The sequence below is a fragment of the Loxodonta africana genome, chromosome 23 (assembly GCF_030014295.1).
Source record: "Loxodonta africana isolate mLoxAfr1 chromosome 23, mLoxAfr1.hap2, whole genome shotgun sequence".
Taxonomy (NCBI): Eukaryota; Metazoa; Chordata; class Mammalia; order Proboscidea; family Elephantidae; genus Loxodonta; species Loxodonta africana.
The window spans coordinates 53117395-53143115 of NC_087364.1; the positions used below are offsets into that span (position 1 = coordinate 53117395).

The window sequence follows — 25721 nt, forward strand, 5'->3', positions numbered from 1 at the left end:
AGTACAATCCGATGGTGCTCAAAGTGTTATTTTCCAAAGCAGTATTATTTATATTACTTAGGAATTTGTTCAAAATGCAAATGATTCAGGCCCCACCCTAGAACTACTGAATTAGAACTGGGGGAAGGAAGGCTGAGAGTGCTGGGAATTTGCATTTTAATATGCTCCCCAGGTAATTATGATGCATGCTACAGTTTGCACCTGACTTTTGGTAAAATCCAAAGCTCTCTCTTTTTGCCCTAGCTGCTGGGAAGCTCTGATGAACTGCAGTCATTTTTTATCCATGATTTATTTATCTGTCCCTCCTGAAATGTTCTTAAACTTTCAGCGTCTTATGTTTTGTTTACATTTATTTTAATGATACAACCCTCCTCAAGCCTCCCCCCTCCTACTTCCACCCCTAGGGTAGGACGATGGGGGTGTGGGAAAGCAGGTTGTGTTTGTGAAATAGCAAAAAGGCCAGCAAGGCTAGAGGAAAGTGGAAAAAAGAATTAGTGGTAGAAAATTAAGGCCAGTGAGAAGGATGCAAGCTATCATAGGCCATAATTAGGACTTCGGATTTTACTCCGAGTCATTTAATCTCTCTGGGACTCTATAAAATGAAGAGTTCAAGCTGATGATCTCTTAACATTCCTTTTAACCCTAAAAATATTTTAAAACTTGATTCTAAGTTGCATATGGCAACAAGATAAGAATGAAATGAAAGGGATGCAAATTCTGTTATTGACAGTACGGAGTAAATGAAGACAAAAAGCAATTTCAAAATATTTTGTGATTAAATTGAACAAGTCTGTATTAAGATATACTGGGAAAACCCTGGTGGCATAGTAGTTAAGTGCTATGGCTGCTAACCAAAAGGTCGGCAGTTTGAAACTACCAGGTGCTCCTTGGAAGCTCTATGGGGCAGTTCTGCTCTGTCCAGTAGGGTCACTATGAGTCAGAATCAACTTGAGGGCAATGTTTTGGTTTTTTTGCGGGGGGGGGGGGAGGAGGTGAGCACAAGGTAGAATGGAAAAAGTTATTGATTGAAGACCAAAACCTTAAAACTTGTTCTTGTCTCAGGAATGTATGATGTATGCAATGAATCATCTTAAAGCAGATCCAATATACATTCATTAAAATGTAACGTCTTTCACCTCTGTATAATATTCCTGCTCTTCAGTTAATTTACCCTTTTTCAATAGCAAAATATCCTTATATAAGGCTACCTCTTAATTGCAGGACAGTGTAGAAAGGCCCAAGTACTTCCATTTAAATAATTGAGTGGCTACAGAATAATTCCACCTTCCTTCACTTAATGGGTTTAGAATAATGCTTGTAATTTCAAATAGACACCCCAGGTGAGATTCTTTTGCAACCTAAAGTTTGGAGTTTGTTATAGTGTCAGCTGAAACATGTCAGTGGGCTTAACAACCATGAGGAGATGGGGATGAAAAGATTCAAAAGATATTCTGGGGACTGAGTAGAAGCGAAGAGTGAGGAAAGTCTTGTATCAAATGATGAATAGAAGTTTCTGCCTTGGTTGGTATCTTAGGCTGGGTTCTCTAGAGAAGCAAAACCAGTAAAGCTTATAAACAGATTTATATCAAGGAAATGGCTCACACAGTTGTAGCCAAGTCCGTGGGTCAGGATAGAGGCTTCTTCTGATTCATGTAGCTGCAGGCGCTGGAGAACACAAGATCGGCAGGTCCAAGAGCAGAGCTGTTGTTCACAGGTTCCAAAGATAGATGAATTCCAAGATCAGCAGGCAAGGCTGCAGGTAAGCTGCTAGATCGTATCCCAGAACTAAAGGTCAGAGGAACAGGAGCCAGCAGTAGGATCCAGAGCAAGCAAAAGCCACAAGCCTTGCCAGAATGTCCACTTATACTCAATGCAGGCCACAAACTTAAGGAAACTTCCTTTCAACTGATTGGCTGCTCACAGCAGATCCCATCATGAGCGTGATCGCAATATCATACGATTGCCAAACCACTGAGAATCATTGCCCAGCTAAGTTGACATACAACCTTAACATCACAGGTGACTAAGAGTATTGTGGAACCATTTACTGAGATGGAAGTAGTAGAGGAAGAAGGACAGGCTCAATTTGGGAAGAAGAGAAGCAGGGGATAAGAAGAGTTCAGCTTCCAAAGTGTTGATGTGAGGATCAATAGAAAACACAAATAAATGTATAGGTGTGATGGTCCTTTATCTTCTCCAGATCATCTGTATTAACAGATTACTGTATTAATTGTAAGCCTTTATCACTTAATAACTTCTGGCCCCTCACTCTCTGTGCCTAACAAGTAGTATTGCCTCCTAAAGTTACAGTATTGAAATACTATTGTAAATTAAACCATTTATTCATCACGATAATACAATATATTCCTATTAAAGGAAAAGAATAAATTTACCCAGAACAAACATCTTCCATGAATTTTGTTTTTTTCTTATAATATAGTTGAGAAGAATGTGAAAACTAACCCAATTGGTCATTCAGGGGTGGTGACTGCTATGGTTGAATGTGCAGTGAAATTTTGAGTAACGAGCAAATTGGTAGGTCTTCCTAAGTGCAGTTATTCAGCAGTCTGCTTTGTGACACCTTTTCAGCCTGATTCTTTTTGCCTGAGAGTGATGAAAATGATTGTAAAGTCTAGGAAAAGATCCTTGTTGGTAAATGCCATCAACTCAGCTGAAGTAATTGCAAACATTGTCAGAAACAATGTCTGACAATTGGTGTGACACAAATAACTGGTCCAGTGCTCTGGCTGTGGCGAAGTGGTGTAAATCATCAGCTTCTCAGGCCTAGCTTTGCTTGAGTGTTCAGTTGCTATAGGAAAACTGCGACAAACACATTCATTAGAAAAAATATAATGTCACCTCATAACAGTCAGCTTCAAATCAAGGCTAACCCACAGATATGTTCTGGTTGCCTGTCATTATGTTGTTATTGTTTTGAATGGAATTTGAATACTTTAGTGGGGCGTTTGGACTTGAGTTGCCACCCACTACCATTGAGTCAATTCTGACTCATAGCAGCCCTGTAGCACAGAGTAGAACCGCAGGGTTTCCAAGGCTGTAAATCTTCACCGTTGTGGGCTGCCACATCTTTCTTCCTTGGAGCAGCTGGCAGGTTCTAACCACCAACCTTGTGGTTAGCAACCAAGTGCTTTGACCACTGCATCACCAGGGCTCCTTTGGAGTTGCCACAGGTCTCACCATTTCCCATAATCCTACAGAGGCCCTGATTTACAGTATTTTGTTATCAGTTGGCCCTATAAGTATTTAAGTTTGTGATCTTTTATTCCCATCTCGGTTTTGTAACTCTTGCTTTAGGATGAGAGATGACAAGAAGTCAGATCAAATTCTGTAAAAGTGCAGTATATAGCACAGCCTGATCTCCATTTTGTTAGGAACTAATAATAAGTGTTTTTTCAGTGGGTTTTTTGTTTGTTCTTAAGATAATTTATTTAAATATATATATATATATATATATATATGGCTAGGATCATCTCATTGTGGAGAAATATTTGGATATACTCAAAACACCATGCTTACGAGAATGTAAATGCATTTAAGTGATCCTCTAACCATGCCCCTTGTGTCGCAGCTGAGGAAATAAAATACCTGGCAGTGATGAATTCTGAGTCAGATACAATTGATAAAAAAGTGTTTGGGGGTTGGCAACCCCAGACTTTTGTTTCATAAAATATCATAGAGCATAGTGCCTGTCAATAAAGTACTGAAACATTATTTCTCATATTCAGTGTTCGAGTGAAACACGACTCAACACTGACATTTTTCTCATTGTTGTCCATCTGTAAGGATTGTTGTCATCAGTTGCTGTTGAGTCGATTCCAATTCACGGTGACCCCACGTGTGGAGGATGGAACTGCTCCACAGGGGTTTCAAGGATGTGACCTTTCAGAAGCAGGTCGCTAGGCCTTACTTCTGAGGCACCTCTGGGTGGGTTTGAACAGCCAACTTTTCAGTTAGTTGTCCAGTGCTTAACCCTTTGCGCTGCCCAGGGATAAGCCCACTTAAAGGCAAGATTGTTTATAAATTTTTTGTTATGTTTTTTCTTCCCATGTAGACTCTTTTTCTCTTTCTCATACACACACACACTCAGAGACTATAAATGGGTAGGCTTGCGTATGACTGCAAGAGTGTGCCTAAGTACACAAAACAAAACAAAACAAAAAAGTACATAGTGCTATAATATTCATGGGAATTGGTATTACCATGGTAATTAATATTTGGATCTATAGTTAGAAGTATAAAGTAACTTTTGTTATGATGAAACCATATTTCCACCTTACCACTTTCACACACAGAGCTCAGTGTATCAAACTAATATATGTGTCCTTTCTATTAAGTTTTTTTCTTTTTTTTTTTTTTGCTCAACTTCATAGCTTCACATTTGCTGTTTTAAAAATAAAGGGTCAGCTGGTCATCAAGCTGAATATTTTTAGCGAAAGCTGGGCAGCTGACAATTAGGGTGTCAGGGAAAGTGCCACATCTGTAGGGGATGTAATTCCACCCTTGGTTTCGTGATGAGTAGAGCCAGAATGTGCTAACTAAAATGACCTGGGCCACCTTATGATGACATGTTGCCTTGTTCAGACCTGTGACAAGTTTTGGTAGGTAATTATTTTTTAAAAGATTGCCAGACTGGTTTTGAACTTTTTTGGACATTCAAGGAAAAGAAAAGAAAAAGGAAACTACTCAGGTAGTCTAAGGTATATGACAGAAAGAAAATGTGTGACTACTTAGGTTATTTCTTGAATACAGGTAGTCCCCGACATACAACAGGGTTCCGTTTCATCGACTCCATCGTAAGTCGGTTCTCATGTGATTCAAATACCTCATTTTTTTTTATTATTATTGCCTTTTATTATCAGTATCTTTATAAATCTCATCTTTATTTGCCTTTGGGGGTTAGAAACATTACATTTAAACTTATAGATATGATGACATCAGCAAATTACAGGCTGAAACATTGTATGTGGTACATATTACTAACAATATGAAGTACAAAAAAGAAGAAAAAAAGGATGGTCATTAGTGTGGCTCATTGTAACTCAAATACATTGTAAGTTGGGAACTACCTGTATAAGCTACTCCCTATTTATTTTACCACTTTCAGAACTGGGAAAGGATCAAATTTTGCTGAACCAACTTTGAAAATACCCAAAGAACCTATTTTTTTTTTTTTTAAATCAACAACGCAGATGAAAGAAATGACACAAGTCAATATTTTCTGGTATTGTATCTCACATAATTTATTGCTAAGTCTTTTGTGCTTCCAGTGCTTAAGTACCCTGAATCCTATACATTTATTGAAAAAAGAAAAGGAAAAATGTTCCAAATATCATTGTTGTTAGTTGCCATCCAGTCAATTCTGACTCATGGTGACCCCTTATGTTCAGAGTAGAACTGCTCCATAGGATTTTCAAGACTGTGAACTTTCAGAAGCAGACCGCCAGGCCTGTCTTCTGAGATGCCTCTGGGTGGGTTTGATCCACCAACCTTTCAGGTAGTATTTGAGAATTTAACTGTTCTAAATACTATGAATTCCATTTCTTATATTCTTTCTGAAACAATTATGAAACCATTGCCATCAAGTCAATCTGACTCATAGCGATCCCGTGGGACAGAGTAGAACTGCACCTTAGAGTTTCCCAGGCTGTAAATCCTTACAGAACCAGATTGTCACATCTTCCTCTTGAGAAACACTTATACCCTTATTAAATAATTTACTCCCCTTTTCCATATACTGCTGTAATTACTGATCTAAGCAGATACCTGCCTCAGATATATATTAAAAAATTACCTCCAGGCAAGGAAATTGTAAAGCAGGTTGCTAAATTCCCTGGGAAACATGAATGAAATTTCACTACATTGACAAGTAAGAATTTACTTGATATGCATAACTTGAAATACTTTGTTTCTATCTTTGAATAGCTCATCATTCTCTTTGGCATATACTTTATACCCTTACAAATATTAAATTTCTTGTTTTCTACACTAAATGACTGATGCTTTTTTAGCCTTTTCTATTAGGCATATTTTCTGACTTTGTGATATTATACCTCGATTTTCAGGTAGGAAAACATTACAGTGATTCAATTTACATTCAAACATACCCACATGTTGCTTAATATTCTTCAAGCTATTACATTTCATAATCTTGTATGGCATTGTGTGAATACTTAGATTTGTAGAGAGGAAATTGGAGAGACGTGGACTTGTGATTCCTTCCTCATTCACATATTAATTGTTCAGCTATTTATATGCAACATTTCTTTACTGACCTAATTTTTTCATCTTTTTGCAGATACCAGGCATTGCATAAAAAACATAAAACAAACTAATCTGAAGTATAAAGATCAATAAGTGTTTCACATTTATACCTGTACAGCCATCATCCAGATTTAGATACAGAAATTTTCCAGCCTCTTGAGAAGTTCAAAGCTTTTTGTGTGTGTAGTAAACTTGCAGAAAATACCTGATTACTTCACAGTAGGCTCCATGAGGACATGTAACTTGACTTCAGTGTTTACCGTACCTTCGTTGTTGTTGTTAGTTGCCGCTGAGTTGGAGTAACTCATGTACAACATAACAAATTGTTGTGTGGTCCTGCACCATCTTCATAATTATAGGCATACTTGAGTCCATTGTTGCAGTCACTATGTAATTTGAGTGCCTTCCAACCTAGTGACTCCTCTTCCAGCATTATTTCGGACAATGTTCTGTTGTTATCCATAAGGTTTTCATTGGATAATTTTTGGAAGTAGGTTACCAAGAATATGAACATTTATTTTATCCTTTCTTATGCATTTCTGTATGTATCAGTCAGAGTTTTTCAGAGAAACATAACCAATAGATTACATAGAGATAGAGATAGGTAGAAAATGATTCGTTTTAACAAATTGGCTCACAATTGTGGGGGTAAACAAGTCCAAAATCTGTAGGACAGGCCAACTAGCTGGAAGCTCAGGCAAGATTTCTATTTACAAACTTGGGGAAGAATTTCTTCTGCTCTGGGAAACCTCAGTTTTTGTCCTTAAGGCCTTCAACTGATTATATGAGGCCAATCCACACTATTGAGGGTAATCTCTTTTACTTAAAGTCAACAGTAAATGTTAATCACGTCTACAAAATACTTTCATGGCAGCATCTAGACTAGTGTTTGGCCAGACAACTGGGTACCGTAAAAGCCTAGCCAAACTGACATATGAAATTAAACTATCACAATATATTTCTAAATTTTCACAAACACGTTAGGGAGTAGAGATACTTTACTGATTGCACTGTTCTTAAAATAAAGACGAGATTTTTCTCATGCCCTAATAGGCGATCTGTGATTCTCTGACCTTCTTTTGTACCACTCCAGTCAGGCTACACTTCTTTTTCTTCCTCAAATGTGCCATGGCCTTCACATATGCTGTTTCTTCTCTTTAGAATTTTTTTATTTACAGTCCACACTTCTTCATCTAGTGAATTCCTTTTTGTTGCTCATCTTCGGGGCTACAATTTCTCAGAAGCCTTCTTCGCCCCTTCAGTTGAGACTGGGTCCAGACTCCATAGCTCCTTGATCCTCTCCTTTATAAAACTCAGGGCACTTATAATTACTTCTCAGATTGGCAAAGACTGAAACATTTGATAACCAGTTTGAGAGGAGGGAATATGGGCCCTATCTTATAGCGATGATGGAAGTGAAAATTGGTATATCCACGGGAGAGGACAGTATGTCAGGTTGTTAAGAAAATTAAAAATTCACATATTCTCAGTCCTAACACCTCTTTTCCTGTACCAGTTTTTCAGAAAACCTCACACATGTGCAAGTGTCTGTATGTATAAGGATATTCATAGCAGATTTTCTTCTGATTTTTTGTTTGCTGTTGGTGAAAGGGAAGCCCTGGTGGCGTAGTGGTAAGGTGCTACAGCTGCTAACCAAAGGGTCGGCAGTTCAAATCCGCCAGGTGCTCCTTGGAAACTCTATGGGGCAGTTCTATTCTGTCCTATAGGGTCGCTATGAGTCGGAATCGACTCGACGACACTGGGTTTTTTTGGATTGGTGAAAGTTTACGTTCATAGAAGATTTGATTACAAAAACAAAACTTAGAAATGACCAAGTAAATTATAAAATATTAACATTACGGAATATTACACAGCATCACAAAAGAATAATATAAACCTCTAGATACTACATGAAAAGAGTTTTAAGGCATCTTTATGGAGTGAAATTGTTGAGTATATACACACTCACACACACTCACACACGCATACATATACAGTGATATGCATATTACAATGTCATTCACACACATATACATATACGGAGTGTTATGTATATTACAATATCATTTAAGTAGAATAAAATGAAATAGAGTTAGTAAAAAGAATATGGAAGTTTAGGGCACACTACGTTAGAAAGAGTGGTTCCTGATGGTGGTGGGAGGTTTAAGAGGGGGGCGGGGTCTCAAAAGGACCTTTCGTTTTATTTTCCATGTTTCATTTTTAAAATAAGAATATATTCATGTATTTTACTTAGTAGATTAGAAGTTAGCAAATTTCCCTACCTTCTCTCCCCAAAGAGAGAGAAATATAGATTATTCTATGGATCCTGTCATCTTTAATATTCTATGATTCTATATCCTTTGGGTTTTGAATCTTGCCTTCAGAACCACCATTCTGTTATACTCTTTGGGTGTTCTGTACGTTAATTTGGAAACTTAAAAGCACTGAAGACTTTTCTAAAGTCTCTAAGGCATTGTTTAGAACTATGCTTTTTTTATCATCCAGGGTTCTTAGAAAACTGTGGTTTTGTCTACTCTGATTGAAAGTATTCAGAACAGGATTAAGGGATTTTAATCTCACTATTAAAAGGGATAGTTCATCTTTTTTCTAATTCTCATTTACATTATTAAATAATATGAATAACTCTAGTTTATCTTCCAGCTAAAATCAGTGTAATGAGCCTCACAGATGTTATCATCTTACTACAACCTCTGTTATCCAGAAGTAGGATCACTGATTTTCTGTATTTTTTTCTATGTATTATTAATCTCCACGGAATTTTTCCTTATCAATACTACATAAGAACTTACCTTAGAATACATACATGTAGGTAGAGTTAAATAGAAATTTCATTTTGCCTTGCATTGAATAACTGGAGATAATATAATACATTTCTAAACATAAGATTAGCATGGAGGTTGATTTATAAAAGCTTCCTTTCATGACTATATCAAAAATGTCAGTGCATTGCCTGCTGATAACTAAAATACAGATTTAGACTGCTGAGCCTTTATATTATGATATGGCATGGCATTCGTTGATGAGCACTTGTCGATGCTCTCAGAATTGTTTATTCCTTCTGAAGAACTATTCAAGTTTAAAATCAATACTGGGTAAATATGGGCTGAGTAGATATAATGTGGGATGTTATGTATCTAGCATATCATTGATATTTTCATTGAAACTTGAAATAATTTTGATTTCTTTGAGAAGTTTAAATAAATCCTGACTGCAGGCAGAAAGTAGTTGACATCTTCTTTTGTGATGAAAAATGATTTTGACTTTAACATCACTTGTTCTAAAAATAGTCATCTTGTTCATATGATTTATGTTTTCTTTGAAGCAACCTTGTGTGCTGGTCTTTTTAGTCCATTTTGTACAGGTAATATGAGAAAGTGAGTATAGACTGTCCTATTATCTGTTTGATTTGTGTATCTCAGCCGGCTTCACAAGTTGGGCATAAAGCAGAAATTTGTGTTGTTGTTGTTGTTGTTTTCCAAGTGAATTTCAAAGAACGAAAAGAAGTGATAGTAGGACAATATACACCATCAGAAAGAGCAACAAGAGATTGGATTTTTTTTTTTTTTTTCAGTTCTATTGGCCAGTATATGGATAGTATTTGTCACTGGAATAATGTGGCTCATTTATATTGTACCTATTCTGTAGAGCTCAAAGCACTTTATGGGCACGTTCATTAACCCTAAAGCCTTGCTATGAGCTGGGTATTTGGCAGCTTTTGTCCTCACTTTATGGCCTGAGAGACTGTAGTTTAGGGACTATCATTGTGCAGGAATTTGCAAAAGGTTAAGAAAAAAAGCCTGTGGGGTTAACGTTAATGTGTGGACTATAACCAAGCAATAAAAATCAAAACTTTATATTTAGAAGTGTTCTATGTGAACCAGGTGAGAAGGACATTTGCCTTTATTTATAAAGGCTTTATGTTAATAAATGGTCAATGAAACCAAATACTAAAAGTAATTATTTAAAATATCCTGACTCCTCTTTACCTCTAGGAAAGTTTTCCTGCGGAATATATGTTATTAGTAAGACTTTCATTCTTCTACTCATCCAGGGATGGGGCCTTAGTTGCTTATTCAATACTACTTCTCTGTTCAATGCGTGGCCAAGTCTTGACAGTTTTACCTTTCCAGGCTTTCTCACATGGATCTTTACCCTTCTGCTTCAGAGATATCACCCTAGTTCATGCAGGTTAATACTTCTTGTTAAGAAACTGCAGTAACTTCAAACAGTATCAATATGGCACTAGAAGCTTAATTTTTGACGTCTAAATGAACCAAGCTCCTAGACTGCTTCTGTTGCTTACCAGCCATGTGATTGAGCATCGCAAAGGTTCTGAGCCTCTGAGTCATTTCTGTAAAATGGGGTTAACAATAACTAGTTTGAAAAGTTGTTTTATATCATGCGTAAAGTGTGGAAACCGAATGAGATAACATATGCAAAATTCCAAGTTTTGTGCCTGGCACTAAGGGATCTATTTTTATTCTGATGGTAATAATCCCCTTTGCTAGTTTTATTTATTTTTTTTTTCTGTGTGTCACTCTCAGATCAATATTCTAAAATCTATTTTCATGCTATGAATTCTCCACTCAAAATCCTGTAAAAGTCCCCCCCAAAAAAACCCCATTGCCGTCGAGTTGATTCCGACTCATAGCAACCCCGTAGTCCCCAGTACTTATTTAATATTCTCCACACTTCTTAATCTATTGTATGAGGCCATCCACACTTAAGGACCCTATCTGAGATTCTAACCTTTAACATACACGGTGATTTTCAGTTAACTCTAGTTACTTGGCATTCTATTTTTATACCTTTATTTTCCTACCACAGCTCATTTGATTATGCCCTTTTTTGGAGGGGGGGGGGACCTGTGATCATATTCCCTACATCCATTTTCTCTACAGTTTCAAACTTTGATATTATGTAGAAAAACTTGTCAAAGTCAAGATCATTATGGAACAAAACTCATTGCTGTTGAGCCAATTCTGACTCATAGCGACCCTACAGGACAGAGTAGAACTGCTCCACAGGATTTCCAAGGCTGTAGTCTTTATGCAAGCAGACTACCACATCTTTCTCCTGTGGAGCAGCTGGTGGATTTGAACCACTGACCTTTTGGTTAGCAGCCAAGAGCTTAACCACTGTAACACCAGGGCTGCTCTCATTATATACCAGTTGTAGCTAAGAAAGAGATTCCTGACAGTTTGTAGGGCTCTAGCCACTACTTGGAGTCCTTGGGTGGAACAAATGATTCAAGTCTCTACTGCTAATTGGAAAGGTTAACAGTTCAAACTCATCCATAGGGGCTTGGCAAGAAAGCCCAGACAATCTGCTTCCAAAAGGTCACAGCCATTGAAAACCCTGTGGGGAGCAGTTCTACTCTGAAACACATGGGGCTGCCATGAGTCAGAAATGATCTGATGGCAACTGATGGTGGTAGTGGTAGCCACTATTTTTGGAGTCCCTGGGTGTGCTTAGCTGCCAACCAAAAGTTTGGAGGTTTGAGTCTACCCAAAGGCACCTTGGCAGAAAGGCCTAGCTATCTACTTTCAAAAAATCAGCCATTGAAAACCCTACGAACAAAACAAATACTTTAAAACAAATATAAAAACATAAAAGGCAAGGAAACTAGATTAATAGAAATAGAACAAACAGAAAGGAAATATTGAGAATGGTCACACATTGTGAAGAATGTAACCAAGGTTATTGATAAATTTGTGTAGAAATTGTCAAATAGGAACCTAAACTGCTGTGTGAACCTTCACTGAAGACACAATAAAATATTATTAATTTTTTTTTTAAAGAAAACCCTATGAACACAGCTCTACTCCAGTTTATTTTTTGTTTCCACTGACTTCATTTCTGTCTTTTTCTGAAGTGTTTTTCTTTTATTTCTAGGGTTCGTATTCTGTTTATACATGCTGAAGCTTATTTCCTTTCTGGTTCATTTCATAATTTCTAGTCAAAGGCCTTGGATTTTCTGCCCACTTTTTGTACCTCTTTGACTACGTGAAGTCATGAAGTTGTACCTGTTGGATCTCCCATTTTAAGCCCTACTGCAACAAAAATAAATAGGGTTGCCAGGCAGGGATCTGATCTTGCTGTAGAATAACTTCTTATTTAATTAAATTTTCCAGTTGTGTGAGATCCTACTCTTTTCTTACCTTTTCTAAGAAACATTCAGTGGTGACTAAGAGTGACCTAAAAGTTTTTTGATATAAAGCACTAGTTGTAACTTTACATCATTGGATATTTCTAAAGATTAAAATCAAGGAGCTGGAAAGAAGATGTGAGACCAATGTAATTAATCTTGAATTTTGTTCAATCTCCATTATCATGGAAAAGCTTTTAAAATATGACTATCCATGGCAATGTCTGAAGTCCTATGCATAGCAACTGACAAAGACACCATTCTTATCCTTTAAAAACACCCTAGCTTATTAACTGGACCATTAGTACCATACTAAGCACAGCCATGTTTCTCATTGTGCCATTGCAGCCTTTCCTTTGACTGTGACTTCAAAGAAGACTTGCTATTTAGTGAAATAACCTTTCAATATACTGAAAAATATTATTTTAGTTAGAATATAGGCAGAATATTACTTAAGTTTTTTGGGGGGTATGAATTTGGATCTCATTACTTAAAATCCTTTGGTAAAATATATATCCAAAACAAGTTGCTAAATGACAGTCGCCAAATTTTAGGTCTTTTCTATAAGAAAATTCTCGCATGTATAAATTCAGAGGAAGAATTATTAATAGAATATCCCTGACTGAAGTTCTATGTACAGGCAATTATTAGTGGCCAATCTGTGGCTGATTAACCGAGGAGATATCTTCTATGGTAAATGTTTAAAACCTCTTTACTTTTTTCCTTCTATGTCCATCTTCTCCCAGTATAACTAACCATTGCTGCAGCAAGATGTTGGAGTGGTATTTTTCCATCACAATTCTGTGTTTGCTTAATAGTAAGGTAATAATAGTAATAGTAATAATAATAACGATGCTGTGAGAATAATGACAAACCAGGGTGGGAATGTACTGAAATCCATCCTATTATCCATCCCGAACATGAGGGACTTTTCTGTAAATTGCGGTAGGTCATTCACCTTAAATTTAGATGTAAGCATGTAAATACAAAGAACCTCTTTCAACCCCGAGATAAGAAAGATTTCTATTCATGTCAAATTATGAAATACTGTAAGGTCTTTTCAAACAATTTTGGAAAGTATTAAAACCAGTTATTGTCAAGTTGATTCCTACTCATAGCAACCCTATAGGACAGAGTAGAACGGCGGCTGCATAGGGTTTCCAAGGAGTGGCTGGTGGGTTTGAACTGCCAACCTTTTGGTTAGCTGCTGAATGCTTAACCAGTGCTCCACCAGAGCTCTTCAAGCATCCCTCATGGACAGTTTTAGAATCAGGATTTCAGAAATGGCAGTCTTTACACATTATATGCTTGAGGAGTTTAAGGCTTCAAAAACGATGAAGAACTTGTCCACAGTCTCTTCCCAGTTAACAGCAGAGTTGGGTCCGGACAGGATGTTGGTGTCTTAACTTCAGGCTAATGTCCCTCTCTTGTCAGTGTTTCCATATCGAAAACAGGGAACACACAAAAAGCCATGAAGATCTGAGAAAGACTTCGTACAGAATAGTTCATTTAATCTAGCCTCATCTGCATCAGTCTCATTATCAGAAATTACCTTAAAAAAAAACACAAAAACCTAAAAACAAAACACTGGCCTTCTGCCTGTTCACATAATCAGTTTCATAAAATAATATGTTTTCATTACAATCTGGTACGAAGAGTTTTATTGTAAATTAATGGTGGCGTACTTTTCAACTAAAACAAAACATATCAACGCAGTTTATTTACTGTCTTTTAAAAATTGCAAACTATGCTTTTTCTGAAACTAGAAACTTTGCAAATCATTCCAATGTTCATACCCTTCAAGTTGAAAATGGGATTCTTCTCGAGGGAATGCCTCTGAAGAGGATGCATTACTTATATTATATGTAGTGTGCAGATGGCCAATTATTCCAGTTATGAATCAAGACCATTCTCCTCCAAGTAAAGAACAAAGTAGATATATTCTCTCTCCTGTAGTTTGTTTTTCTTAGGATATGGTTTATGGTTTATTTCCAAATGTTCATGTTCTTGGAATGCTTCAGGGAATGAGCTAGTCTTGGAGGAGACAGATGATGGATACAAAATCAGAGAAATGTTTAGAGTTACATGGAATATGGAATCGGTTCTCATATATTCAACTATTCCCTGAAAATAGAATTTAAAAAACATTGGCCAATATCTAGACCAATGTTACTACCATTATAAATCTATTTATAAATTTATAAATATAAATTCAGAAAGATAAAATTCTATACCAAACAAAGTCTGTTTCTTGAGCAGAAAGGATCAGACTACAGTCTTTTTTTTTTTTTTTACTATTAGTCTTTAGGGCCTAGAGAATGACCCAAATTCAGCATAGCATGTTGCTTAACTACACACTAAAGTAAACTGTTTAATACAATAATAAACACTTCCTTAAATGAATGTTTGTCAGATTTGGAGCAACACCCAAGGCTGCAAAGTCACAATTATGCAGACATTCACACATATTTAGTTGAGGGGACAGAATGATGATAATTTATATTTTATGATCTTATAACTCAAGCACTTTCATTTTATCAATATGAATCTTGAATGTGTATGTCTAGACATAAAAGAAAATTTTTTTTAGTCATGGGAAAAGTTGTCTAACTCTTTCCGAGTCTATGACATATTCACAATCAATACCTAAGAATGAGCCAATTGGAAAGGGAGGGCCCAAATTAATATTAACAAATACTTTTCCTGTGAAATCTTTACAGAAATGAGCCCTGGTGGTGCAGTGGTGAGGTGCTCGGCTACTAAATGAAAGGTTCGTGTTCAAATCCACCAGCCACTCTGAAGGAGAAAGATGTGGCAGTCTGCTTCTGTAAAGATAATGGTCTTGGAAACTGTGTGAGGCAGCTCTACTCTGTCCTATATGGTTGTTATGAGTGGGAATCAACAAGATGACAGTGGGTTAATCTTTACAGAAGCAGACAGCCGCATCTTTCTCCCATGGAGTGGTCAGTGGGATCGAACCACCAATCTTTGTGTCAACAGCCAGTGCTTAACCACTGTCCACCAGGGCTCCTTACACTCTGATGGGTGAGACAAAAAGTTAAAAGAAAATTAGAACACAGAACAATAAGTAAGTTTGTAGTGAAAATGTACAAACAAAGGCTTATGTATGGACACATAAGCTTCCTTAGGAAGTGGCATTTAAGAGTTGGGTAAACTGTCATCAGCTAGCTTTTAGACCTAAAATTTATATTAATTTGAGAGGCAGCAGGAATTACGTTATAAAATTAAAGAAATAACAATTTTTATCTTAATTATGAGAATAAATACTGGTAATAAAATCCTACATGGTAAAAATATATACATATGAATGTACGTGTATGTGTGTTTATAAACACATGTATAGTGAAACCTGTGAGAGTCTGAACTTGATGGGACTACCTAGTTTTCTGCCTTTGACACAGTGCAGTTTTACACTTTTCTATCGCACTCTATTAGTGGAAAATACTTGAGTTTTCCTTCTCTGATGGGTTTTCCACTTTACACAACTTACAGCTTTCACAGGTTTTGCTATCTATATATGTTGCTGTGTGTCACAGAGCTGATTTTGACTCATAGTGATCCTATATAACGGAGTAGAACTACCCCATATGGTTTCCAAGGCTGCAATCTTTATGGAAGCAAACAGCCACATATTTCTCCTGTGGAGCGGCTGGTGGGTTCAAACCTCCAACCTTATGGTTAAAAGCTGAGCTCTTAACCACTGTGCCCCCAGAACTGGTTCAAATCCTGCCTCAAGTACTAATCAGCTCTGTGAGCCTGGGCATGTTCTCATGTAACATGGATTGACAGTGTCAGCAACAATGGGCTGAAGCATAACAAAAATTGTGAGGATGGTGCAGGATCCGGCTGTGTTTCATTCTGTGGTACATGGAGTTGCTATGAGTCAGAACTGACTTGAGGGCACCTAACAACAACAACAACATGTAATATTATAATGGTATCCTCCTCATCTGGTTGCTGTAAAAATTAAATAAGGGAGAGGGGGAAGGAGTAAGGAAGAGAGAGATTGATTTGAAGGATACATGGCACAAAGTGCTTTTTAAATGTTAAGCATTTTGTTTTTAATAATAACACAGACAACACAGTGCTGAATTTGACACTAGCTTAAGGAAAAATGGTGATGTTCATAGCCAACGAGTTATAAGATACTCACTGAGATAACAAAAGATCAGCTGTATTTACAAGGACAACAAAATGACTAGCCAATTTAGTGAACTGGTCATTTCTGGAAAATAACTATAAATTTAGTGAGCTAAAATAAAAATGGAAAAACATTTGTGCCAGTTATTTAATGGTCTGATTTCCGTCATAGTGGCAGTCCTCTGGAGAAAATCAAATCAGATATTTGGCGATAACATCACTGATATCAACTTGTTCATTTCATATATGGCTCTTTTTCATAAAAGTGCAGTACAAAATGAGTTTTTAAAAACCCCTACTTCCTCAGCTCTCCGATTGCTTGGTTCTCTGGCAAGTGGGCAGAATTCACATTTTCGGTTTGCCGGTCTTTTACTATAATGAATTATCATAGTTGAAAACCAGAAAAGAAAAAAAAAGGTCAGATCAGTTAGCTATTGTAATATATATTCATGGCTGAAATAAAGTGCTATAAATGCAATTTTGATCTTTGAGTCACAAAATTATCTTCAATGGAAGGACAAAAACAAAAAATTTCTCAGTCCATTTTAAACTTGTTATTTAGAGGGAGCTTATATGAACAGACTTTCATTCATTTTGCAGGAGACTCTGTGAGAGGACTTTTTTTGGGTGGTGGAGACCTGGTGGCACATTGGGTAACGCTTGGCTGCTAACCAAAAGGTCGGCAGTTCGAATCCACCAACTGTTCCTTGGAAGCCCTATGGAGCAGTTCTATTCTGTCCTACTAGGTGGCTATAAGTTGCAATGGAGTCGATGGCAGTGAGTTTGGTATTCATATAGTCAGAGGTTCTGTCAACATTAGTTTTGGGTAAGGTGAGCAAACCCAATTTTTTATTCTGCATCCTATTTATCCTATTTCTTATATCTTTTTTGCTAAAAAAAGTTATGAAAATCGTACTGTAGAAAAATATATAATGATTTGTTCAGTGGTTATCAAACTCTGGAGTCCCTGTGGTGGTACAAATGCTTTACACACAGCTAACTGAAATGTTAGAGGTTCGAAAGGTGCCTCGGAAGAAAGACTTGGCAATCTACTTCTGAAAAATTAGCCATTGAAAACCTTATGGAGCACAGTTCTACTCTGACATACATGGGATCGCTAGGAGTTGGAATAGACTGGATGGCAACTGGTTTTTGTTTTTTATCAAAATCTAATGTGCATATGGATCCCCTGGGGATCTGGTTGAAATGCAGATTCTGAGATTCTGCATTTACAATTAGTTTCCAAATGATGCCCATGCTGCTTTCCAGCTTACACACCGAATAGAAAGGATCTGTGCTTGTATTTGCAGGCCTGCTGGTGCAGTGGTTAAGAGTTATGGCTACTAACCAAAAGGCTGGCAGTTGAAATCCACCAGCCATTCCTTGGAATCCCTATTGGGCAGTTCTCTGCCCTATAGGGTTGCTATGAGTCAAATCCACGCAATGGTTTTTGTTCGTTTGTTTATGTTTACACTGATTAGTAAGGATCTCATGTTTACACCCCTCCCCCCTGCCCCCCCCCCCCAAAATGAGACAAAGAAGCACAGAGAGGCAGAGAGAGAGAATCAGATGCAGAGGGTTGAGTTATATACGTCAGTTAGGATTGTTGTACTATCGTGCTCTACTGAGTTATGTTATCATCACTGAGCCATGTGAGAGCCCTCTTGTTTTTTATTTTTATTTTTTTAACCAGCATATTCTGTACATTATCTAACCTCTCAGTGCCTTAATTCTGAGGCTCCCAGTGTCTGAGATTTCTAGTCTTTGAAGGTTTCATCTATTAAAAAAAAAAAAAAAATACTCTTTGGGTAATTGAGCCTTGCTGCTGAGCCCTGGTGGGATAGTCGTTAAGTGCTATAGCTGCTGACCAAAAGGCCAGCAGTTCAAATCCACCAGGTGCTCCTTGGAAACTCTATGGGGCAGTTCTACTCTGTCCTGTAGGGTCACTATGGGTCAGAATCGACTGGATGCTAATGGGTTTAAATTTTTTTTTTCTTTTTTTTGGTACGTGAGTCAGAATCCACCCGACGGCAATGTTTGCTTGTTTGTTTTGGTATACACCAGCTTTTCAATTCAGTTCAGGAGCATTCTATTTTGCCACCAAAAACAATATTGGCATCTAACAAAACATTCATGTTTTTTACACGTGCATAAATGAGTGAGCATCAATAATTTGCAAAAGCATAATGCAAAGCCTTTTTTTTTTACCATTGTAAAACATTTTTATTGAACTTCATTTCTTCTAAATTCCACCATTAGATTCAGCTCTAGGCTTCTGAGCTCATGACTGTTTTCAGCCATGAGCTGATGTAGCGTAAGTCAGAAGAGTGAAGACCCTTCAGGGTTACCTTAGTTTAAAAAAAAAAAAAAAAAAAAAATTAGTTTAGCACAGGTAAATTAAATGGAATGACAATGAGATTTTTTACTTGTCACATTTGAAGCAGTGAGTTCATAATGGAATCAGACTTAGGAGCCCACATACACAGTTTCCTCTTTCTACCATGCGCATGCAGCCTTGTGTCAGGATGGGTTTATTGATGGGGTGGATCAGTTTGCATCTTAACCTGGATTACAGAGAGTGAGTGAAGTTAAGAAAGAATTAGCTGTCTATTAAAGTAAAAGTTGGCATCAATCAGTCTTTATTGAGTGAAAACAACATATGGGGCATGATATAAATGCAGTAATGTAAAAGTTAGTGTGCTAAAATAAAACGTTCCAGACTCTGCTGTATGATACCCTTTGCATCGAGGCACATGATACACCTTGTTTTCATCTCATATAAATCAATTCTTATAGTTCACAATTTTTTATAACTGAATAAAAAAGGCGTGTTTGACTTTATGAAAACCTTCATAATTAAAAAAAAGAATTTCTTCTCTTAACTCTTCAATAAATGTTTCTTTTTTTAATGTAACTTTTGTCTATAATTTAATCTCAGTGTTCTGTAAGGTCCTGCTTTTAGTATCTGCTCTCAGAAGTGAACTGTTTGTCAAATTTCCATTAAGCAGAAGGTGAAAAAATTAATGAACCACTTATTTCGGATACCTCGAGACTAATGCAAGTCTATTAGTCATGCAGCAAATAAAAAAACAAAATTTTGGATATATTCAATTATGGTTTAGGGTTCACACATATTTAACTTTGAAATGTATTGTTTCATATGCTTAACAGAGCATTCTAGAGAATAAGGGAATACAGTTATAGATTTTTATTAACAGATAAATATGTCTTAGAAATGATTTTATTAATTGAAATCCTTTTTTAAGAAAATCTATGGATGGTAATTTTAAAACAAGGTTAATTAATGAGCTGATGGCAATGGAGGGGTTCTGAAAATCTATTCATATGTCTGCTAGGGGAGGGTGGGAGCTAGCCAGGGAGAAGGCATAAAAATACAGCAAGCATAGAATTATCCTTTACCCATTGGCTGTATTCCTGCTCCATTTTGTTGGCATTCAGAGAATCAGTTAGATGACTTGGGATTCAGAGTCTAGAGGAGAAAAGAAAAGTGTTTTTACATAATAATATTGCCAATTAGAAATGGCAACCACTGAGCTATGAGCTATAGGAGATGGAAATTGAATGGGCAAGGGGAAATCACATGGAGCTGAGGGCATCAGTCAAAGCTTTGTGGAGAAGGTGGCACGTGAGTTCAGCTTTGAAGGAAGTGCGTACTTTAGTCACATATGATGCAGGAGAAGATCAATGAGAGTGGAAGGAATGGCTTAAGCAAAGGCATGAAGGGTAAATCACCGAATATGCAGAGGAACAGCTTAAGGCTTAGCAGGAGATGTATGAACAGGAGTGACAGGAAATACTACTAGAGAGAGAAGTTGGTACGAGTTTGTGAGAGGCCTTGAATGGCAAGCTAAAGGGTTTAGTCTTCAGGCAATAGGAGCCCACTGGATGTATTTGAACTGGGAAGAGGTGAAATCATGTAGCATTTTAAGAATTGTGTCAGCACCCACCATCTCGTGAAAACTGCAAAACAACAAAGACTCCATATTTCACGTAAATACTATTTCACTGTCTGCTGTACACTAAATGCTTCAAAGGTAATTGATGAGGGAGAAAATGAAGGCTGAGAGAGTCAAAGTGGGATGGCTGTAGCTGGGCTTCCAGCTGGTATGACAAGGCACATTGTCTGTGCTTTGAGATATTAATCACTGGCCCCATGAGCAGGCAGGAACTGCAGGAGACTCAGAGCTCACGTGTGTCTGTGAGCAGCCTCTTTGTTGCCTGAGAATCCCCTTCAGTTCACCCCAGTGTGCTCTATGACTATGAGCATCTTCTACAGGAAGCATGCATTGTCTGGTTCGTGGGCACACAACACGTGAACCCCTCAGGAATGGCCACATGCTTAATTTAATGTTCTGCTATCACATTCTTGAATTTTTCATACTTTTGGGGAGAGGCCCACATTTTCATTTACTCTATGCTCCACAAATTACATAGACAGTCTTGGTACCGTGACATGAAAATGGTTGGATAGCAATGAACAACTCTACCTTCCAAATGAGCTGTCCTCTGTCCATCTAAAAGGACTTATGCACTTATGAGACCAGCACTGGGCTTATATAACAAAATAGATCCTAAACTTAAATCTTTACTATTTTTTCTTCAAAGCTGTGACTTCTACGGCTGCCACAGGCTTACACTAAATATCAGTTTTTAGCATCATGGTTTTCCAGATGATAAATTAAGGAAACACTTTTGTAACATATTTTCTTATTTATACTTTGCCTCCTGGAGCCTGGTTACCAGTATTGTTGAATTCTGCACCCCCTGCAGTCCTATCAAATTAAATTCTGAGAAAACCTTTAACAATTATTTTCCCTAATAAAAGTTCTGGAAAATATAATACTGTGTTCAAAAACATTATTGGTTGCCTGATAGAGTCAGTCTGTTGTATATTTCCTTTTCTGAGCCAGTATAAATATATAAGCTGAGTAAACGTTTTTTAGCTGTTTCCTGAACCACTATTTATTCTTTCTCTTTGCTCTGAATACTTGTGTATTTTTCTTTGAATGTTATCATCATAATTGTCTTCCCTCCTTATTTTGTTTAATATTTGTTTATTCGAAGTTAAATAGGAATGCAGCTTAAATAGTCAAATATGTTCTACAAGACTTAATTTATAAAAACAGAATTCACAGTCTCCTATTTATGCTGCTCTGGGCTCCCTTGCCCCTCTCTCTAACTCTAAAAGCAAACAATCACTTCTAATATTTTTAGTTGTTATTTACCTCCCTGTCTCTAAGCATGTTTACAAATATACTTCATTTTTCAGTTGTATCCATTATATTGAATGACTATTATGGAAGATAAAGATTTCATTTTGGGATTAGCTCAACAGTCATTACTTATATTCTTGTGACTCTGGAAATATCGTTCATATTGGAGTCATGTAGCATACAATAACTACATTTCTTTCCTGCACAACTTTTTTGCTTATTTTAAAGCTAACAGTTGCTTTGTTTTAGAAATTTCTCTTTTTTTTTAGGTATATCTAGCAATTCTTCAAATCTTAACTCTCTGAAATTACTGCGAATGTTTTTTCAGGACCTGAACGCGTATCTGGTATTCCCTTAATTTCATCTTACTGAGGACCTCTCTTTCCAATATCCCTGACTCCTTGCTCTCATCTGTACTAGGTCTGTTGCAGAGGCATCACTGTAGAGTTTTGCTTGGCTAAGAGCTCAAATTTCAAAATGGCAAAATTAAGTTGTTTTGAAGTTCTTTGTATGATTGGGATCTATTGCCTGATGGGTTTTAACGTAAGATGTCTTAGGTGAGTTGTTTTATTGGTTAAAAAAAAAAAAAAAAATTTTTTTTTTTTTTTATTGGTAGACCACCCCCCCCAATTTTCAATATTTTTACTTATTGTCTGTTGACCTGGTAATATTTACTAGAGGTGGGCCTTCTATTGCCCTTTCTGGGAGGAAGGTTCTGGGAGCCAACTAGAGGAAAACATCTGCAGATTCTCAATGTTTATAACCCCATCCCATTTTTGGAGTGCTACTGACACCTTGTTGTTTCTGATGTCTCCCTGTCCAGAGACTCAATTCAGTTTTCTGCTGGAGTGAGGGAGAAATAGTTACCCACATTGACTTGATGACAGGGTCAGGATTTCCTCAAACCCTGCTGTTTCCAAACTCTCTTTCACCCCTATTTTAATAGGTAGCTGGTGTTGCCAATTCCTAACCCTGTCTGGGGTTCGGTGGTACCGACTGTGTTGCTTCTCAGCCTCCCCTACCGCTGGCTTAAGCTTCTGTTTCCTAAGATCTGTTATGTTAGCTGACATTTATTCACCCACTTTCTTTTCAGTTCTCTTGGCCTCTGTGGATTAATGCTTTTTCATTCCTTTGTTGTCATTTTAGTGAAGTTTTGTGGGAAAACAGAGGCAAAGGCCTGTGTGTGGTTTGTTATCTTTAACTGGGGTTTATGACTGTATTTGGACTGAATTTTTGGTATGAAATGCCTCAAATCATTTTTAATAAGTGACAGGGTAAGTAATAAGCAAAGAAATAAATGAGTATAAACTTCTTAAATATTTATGACAACAAACTTCTTTAAAATATTTTAAATTTGTATTTACCAACGATTTGGTTCCTTTTTCCTTTGAACACAGGTGGAAGCTTTAGACAAAACCGATCAAACCTCACCTCTCTACTTGTACAGCCCGTCTCTGCATCTCTCATTGCAAAACTCATCTCTTCGCCAGAGCAGAGAACCCAAAATGATGTCTGCAGGCCTCTCAAACTTCCAAGTGATGGTAAAGTATTGAATGTATTTCTGTGTGTCCTATAGTTTTTGTAAGGATGGAGATTATTCTCAGTTACTTAAATTGACATATTTAGGATTATTCTTTTGAAAAATATTCACTTTTAATTAGGTGAGCATTTAATTCTCTCCTGTGACCCTTTAAGGAACACTTTTGGAAGGTAATTTTGATGAAGAGTGGGAGTTGACAAAACTGAGAGAATAGTGAAGGAAGAAAAAAAAAAACATTCTGGAATGATACAGAGAAAAGTAGCTTTACAAATAAAATATTTTGTACATTCATGAAAGCCTGCTTAACATAGCTTCCCAGGTTCAGCTTCAGCAGTCTCGTTGCCTGCCAAGATTCAGTGGATAGAAGTCAGCTATCTGGGGTACGAAGTCTTTTAGTATAAAGCATTAAAGCCTAATTCCTGCAATTGACTAAAAAATCCCCCTGGCTTTATGCACCAATGCCCGAGAGATGCTTCTGGTAAGGCAGTGCAGTTTGTCAGGCCTTGTTGGACCATGTAGGATAAAACTGAAGTAGTTAAGCTACCTGTGGCAGGATGAAAGCCATGGGCTGCATCTTATTTCTGCCTCCAGCCTCAGCATTAGAGTTCTAAAGAAGAGATCCTCTTTACATATGGTTAAATTTGTATCTGGTTGCTGTGAAGTACAGCTTGAGGGCTCTGTTTTTGTGTCCAGACCTGGGGCTCAGCTTCCCATGTTTTATCTCAGCTTGTCTTTCTCTTGACAACAAAAGCATTACAAACACATATTTTGATGAAGCCAAGAAAAAAAGAAATATCTGAATAAGTTCAGGATTGCCTTCTGTTAGAGAGGATGTAGGCACAGTATGCTTTCCAAAACTGTGTAGACTGAGAGCCTTCCAAACTGCTCATCGATTGAGGACCCACCCATTGCCATCAAGTTGATTATGACTCATAGTGATCCTATAGGATAGAGTAGAACTACCCCATAGGGTTTCCAAGGAGTACCTGTTGGATTTGAGCTGCCAACCTTTTGGTTAGCCGTAGCACTTAACCACTACGCCACCAGGGTTTCATCAATTGAGGAGAGTGGGAAAAATAAACACTGATAAGCCTATGTCCACAAAGCAGACATAAAGAGGCCCTCAAGGAGCTTTTTGTTCTGGGTTTTTTTTTTTTTTTCTCTTTTCTACTGTGAGCCTCACAAAATGACGATACGCCCTTTGGTTGTTGGGTCTCATCCCGTAGATTCTGACTCATAGTGACCCTATAGGACAGAGTAGAACTGCCCCATAGGGCTTCCTAGGCTGAAATCTTTACTGCAGCACATCATCAGGTCTTTTCTCCTGCAAAGCTACTGGTGGGTTCAAAGTGCTGACCTTTTAGTTAGCAGCTGAGCACTTAATCATTTTGTCACCAGGGCTCTGTCGTGGGCCCCGTGTGGTAAAAAATGTAGTTATCACTGTAATACTAGTTTAGCTGTAAGGAGAGCACTGGACTTATAAAAGGCCAGACGTAAGCTCAGATTTAATCAGCTAACTCAGTAAACATGCGGAGCCCCTAATGTGGTCCAGTCACTGACCTGCCCTCAGCGAGCTGATGTTCCATGACCACTCATGTGCCTCCTGCTTTCTGGACGCCTCTGTGACTGCACCTACCCAAGGAACTCAAATTGTCTACCATCTCAAATTGTGAGAATCGAGTTATTATATATATCTGAGTACTTTTGTGCAGTGAAAATGTTATGTGAATGTTAGAGAGTGTCTTCCTTATCTAATAGTATACCAATTTCTTTTCCAATATGTTGGGAAAAAAATAATGACTGTTCCTATATTAAACAAAACTTAACATCATAAAAAATGACAAGATTTTACAAAAGTAAAATTGAATCACTCCTTTTCAAAATGTGTATCTATATATATATTTGCTATTTTTCCGTATTAAAAATTTGATATATTCTTAGATGAAAATTAAATTTTATTAGAATAATGTAATGTCTGACTGTTAACATGATTTATTTTTTATATATTTCAAATGTATTTTGAAAATCTATCTTTCTAATTCGTTAGCAGCTATAGCTATGTGTGATTTGCATTTTTAGCATTTTTTCCAGCATAGGTTTGAAAACATATTGAACTTATTATCTTCCAAAAATTGTGGTTATACTAAAATTGCAAATAGTACATTTTAGATTTTGAAGAAATATTCATTAACAAGAAATGTTATTTAAAACAAAACATTATTTTTGGTTGTACGTGACTCAGTCTGTTCACAGTGGCCTCAATATTCTGTGTACATGCGAAGATCCAGGAGAGGAGTACATAATGCCTTTCGGGTTAAAGAATGTCTTGATATAC

At 37.1% G+C, this 25721-nt stretch overlaps 1 protein-coding gene across 1 annotated transcript in view; it reads left to right on the plus strand.

The window, feature by feature from the left end:
- NAALADL2 (N-acetylated alpha-linked acidic dipeptidase like 2) overlaps positions 1-24422 on the plus strand; it is a 679917-nt gene extending 655495 nt beyond the window's left edge. The window contains exon 6 of the mRNA XM_064275490.1: positions 23244-24422. Within this exon, the coding sequence (XP_064131560.1) occupies positions 23244-23422 (179 nt within the window). The 3' untranslated portion in view covers positions 23423-24422. The remainder of the gene's footprint in view (positions 1-23243) is intronic.
- Positions 24423-25721: the final 1299 nt, after the last annotated feature.